General features: G+C 40.8%; 1 protein-coding gene across 1 annotated transcript; it reads left to right on the top strand.

Annotated features, from left to right (window-relative positions):
- Positions 1-1,486: 1,486 nt before the first annotated feature.
- On the top strand, positions 1,487-2,047 carry LOC106533503 (PH and SEC7 domain-containing protein 1; the record flags this gene model as incomplete). The annotated part of the gene is given in 2 exon segments (XM_014029835.1): positions 1,487-1,724; positions 1,797-2,047. Coding segments are annotated over 2 exon segments (489 nt in total), but the record flags the coding sequence as incomplete, so codon positions are not given.
- Positions 2,048-3,113: the final 1,066 nt, after the last annotated feature.

Below are 3,113 nucleotides of genomic sequence, written 5' to 3'. Positions count from 1 at the left end.
ATTAATCGATTAATGTTTTTCTGACGATTAATCACACACGATACAATTATGCCCAACCCTATTTTGCAATTGCGGTGTTTCCATTAAGTAAGAAATGCTAGTAACTATTAGGGCTGTGTATTGGCAAGAATTTGGTGATACGATACATATCATAACAGAGGGGTCACGATACGATATATCCTGATATATTGCGATACTGTAAGCAAGGCAATATATTGCGATATATTGCGATTTTTTTTGTCCAAAAATTCTATTAAAAACTAAAAACTAAGAAAAGCTAATGTTTACTTACAATGCTAATGCTACCCTTACTCTCTGGCGCTCAAGAGGTAGAGGAGCCAAATGGCTGGCTCACTGCTGCCAACTAGTGGTCAAAGGCTGAACTACAACATAAAAATGAATGGCTGGCAAGAAGGTTGACATTTTAAABCTTAATTAAAAATCGATACAGGGCTTTAGAATATCGATACAATATCGGGAAATGAAATATCGCAATATTTCAGTGTATCGATATTTTCTTACACCCCTAATGTAATATATATATTAGAGATGTGACGTTCGCGAACGATTCGAATCTTTTGAACGGCTCTTTACAACAAACGGTAGGAGCCGAATCGCGGGCAGTAACGAGCCATTTGTAGTTTAAAACTTTTATTCCTCATGTAATCTTTATTTTTTTCATACTTAAATCGCTCCCGCTTGGCTTTTTCACGCAAAATAGGTGGCGTTGTGGAGTACAGAAGCTCACGGTAAAAGGGGAAGGGGGGGTTCCGCTTGGCAAACACATGGTTCCACCCACGTGACAGCATGACATCATTATGTACGGCTAAGTAATGACGTTATACGTTCAAAATCRAACGGCTCATTTGAACGGCTCTATGAAACAAACGGCTCCCCAAGATCCAGATCCCTTCAAAGAACCATTTATCCCATCTCTAATATATATGACTCAGTCAGTCACATATGCTGAGTGAGAGTGTWGTAAGATAAGGTGTGTGTTGTGTTTGGTGAAAATATGCACGGGAAAATAGCGGCAAAAAATTTATTTATTTTTTTGTATGTTTTTATTTGGCAATCCTGAGACAGGCTCGCTCATGCTTTGATCATGCAGCGGCTTCATGATCACAAGGTGCTGCTCACCTCCACAGTGGGAGTTACAGAACAGTTTCACTCTGAGAACACCTGACAAAGCACAATGCTGACATTGCCAAAAAAGCACGTTATCTCAAGAAGCAGAAAAAAATTCAACATACCTGGACTTCAAACTGTAAAATTTTTATCAAACTGAATGGAACACCAGAAGAAGNTATTATACATGAGATCATATACATGAGATCATATTATACATGAGATCATATTACACAGGAATAAATACAGTAATTCACTTCCTGTTGGACCTGTTGTTATTAGTAAAATTATGTACTAGTTATACTCTTCTTGTTGTGGAAGAGCAGCTCATAAAGTCCAGTGTATTTTTGTTTAATAGAACATTAGAGCCATCATCGGACACCCATGGAGGCCTCAAGTCTCCAATTTCCATTGGCAGTCCTCGCCGGCCTTCTGACAGCAACCTGGACTCCTTCAGCCGGCACTTTGAGAACATCATGGAGTCACACCGAGCCAAAGGTACCTCATACAGCAGCCTGGACAGTGTGGACCTGCTGACCTCTGGATCTACGTCTGTGTTCACGTTTGACCTGCCAACTCTGACCCCAGAGATCCAGGTAGGACAGACTGATGAGAGAACAACTGGACTGAATGTTCAGGAGTTGAGATGGATTCATTTCTGTGTTCAGAGTCAGATCTGTGAGAGCGCCAAGCAGATCATCGAGCTCAGTTTCGCCACGCTGGCCCATTCAGAACCGTTGGCCCACTCAGCAACGTCTCGTTCTGAAATCACCCTCAACACTCCTGGGTCCGGAGGCTTCAAGGACGACCCTAGCCCTTCGGTCCGGTCCAGGTTGGAGAAGGAGTCCTGGCATCACTCTATTCTGAAGGAGGGTTTCCGGAAGGCAACCTCAGTCCCGTCTCTCAGCAGCAACACCAGGTGAGTCCCATCTGAAGGTTCTGATCCAAACTGTGAGGCTTCTTAGAATCAAAGAGCTGTTGTTGGCCTCGGTCAGTCTGGACCAACCAGTGGACCTGAGCTGAATACCAACAGGCAGAGCTGACAGAGACCTTTTCACAGCTTTTAAACAGGGTTCAGGAGGCTTCAGCAGATGATGCTGGTAGGATTTTACACAAACAAAAACTTCAAATTGATCTCACTCTGATTTTACTGTTTGACCCAGTTAGTCTGTCTGATAATGTGAGGAGGTTCTGTGTAGGTCTGAAAAGTTTACTGATGTTAGACGTCTGTATGTCTCCTTTTTACTTCTGTCAGTTTGAACATCTGCCATCAAAAATAACTTTTCTTAGTTAGCATTTTAGTTTCACAATTTTTCTAAATGTTTCTCTCAGCAGCTCAGTCTGATAATAAAACCCTGTTAGAAAAGATTTCACACTCTACCACATGGTGGCAGCACACACACAGACTCACAAATTCATCAGATTGTGTTTGTTTTTCACTTCAGTCTTTACTGTTTTGTCAGAATCGCACATGTTGTTTAGGCTGGTGGTCTTTAGAGGATCAAAGGATTTGTTAGAAATTAATTTTAGGGTTCGTCTCAGGTTTAAACTGAGCTCAGTTTAGCCTACAGAATGGACTGTGAGGATTACACTGTCATTCTGTGGACTTCCTGTATAAATTATTATCACACTTTATAGATTTGGTTAAATTTCTTTGAATTAAAAGTTTAAAAAACTTTTAATAACTTCTCATCTAATCATCACTGATTAATAGTTTATTAACTTTAACACAACTCACCCACTATTTTTCCTGCCACACATCCATCTATTCCATCCCTTCATCCATCCCTTCATCCATCCCTTCCTCCATCCCTTCATCTAGAGCTGGGCGATATGGCCTAAAATCAGTATCACAATATATTGACCAGTTTACCTAGATAATGGTAAATACACAATAACTCTTACCACCACTACACACAAGTACACAGTATAGTCTTGTCATAACACTACACACTGTGTCCATGTTCTTAGTCAAAGTACACAGT

The sequence above is a fragment of the Austrofundulus limnaeus genome, unplaced genomic scaffold (assembly GCF_001266775.1).
Source record: "Austrofundulus limnaeus strain Quisiro unplaced genomic scaffold, Austrofundulus_limnaeus-1.0 Scaffold958, whole genome shotgun sequence".
Classification (NCBI taxonomy): Eukaryota; Metazoa; Chordata; class Actinopteri; order Cyprinodontiformes; family Rivulidae; genus Austrofundulus; species Austrofundulus limnaeus.
The sequence above is the reverse complement of the archived record's forward strand: the minus strand, read 5'-3'. Positions and strand labels throughout refer to the sequence as shown.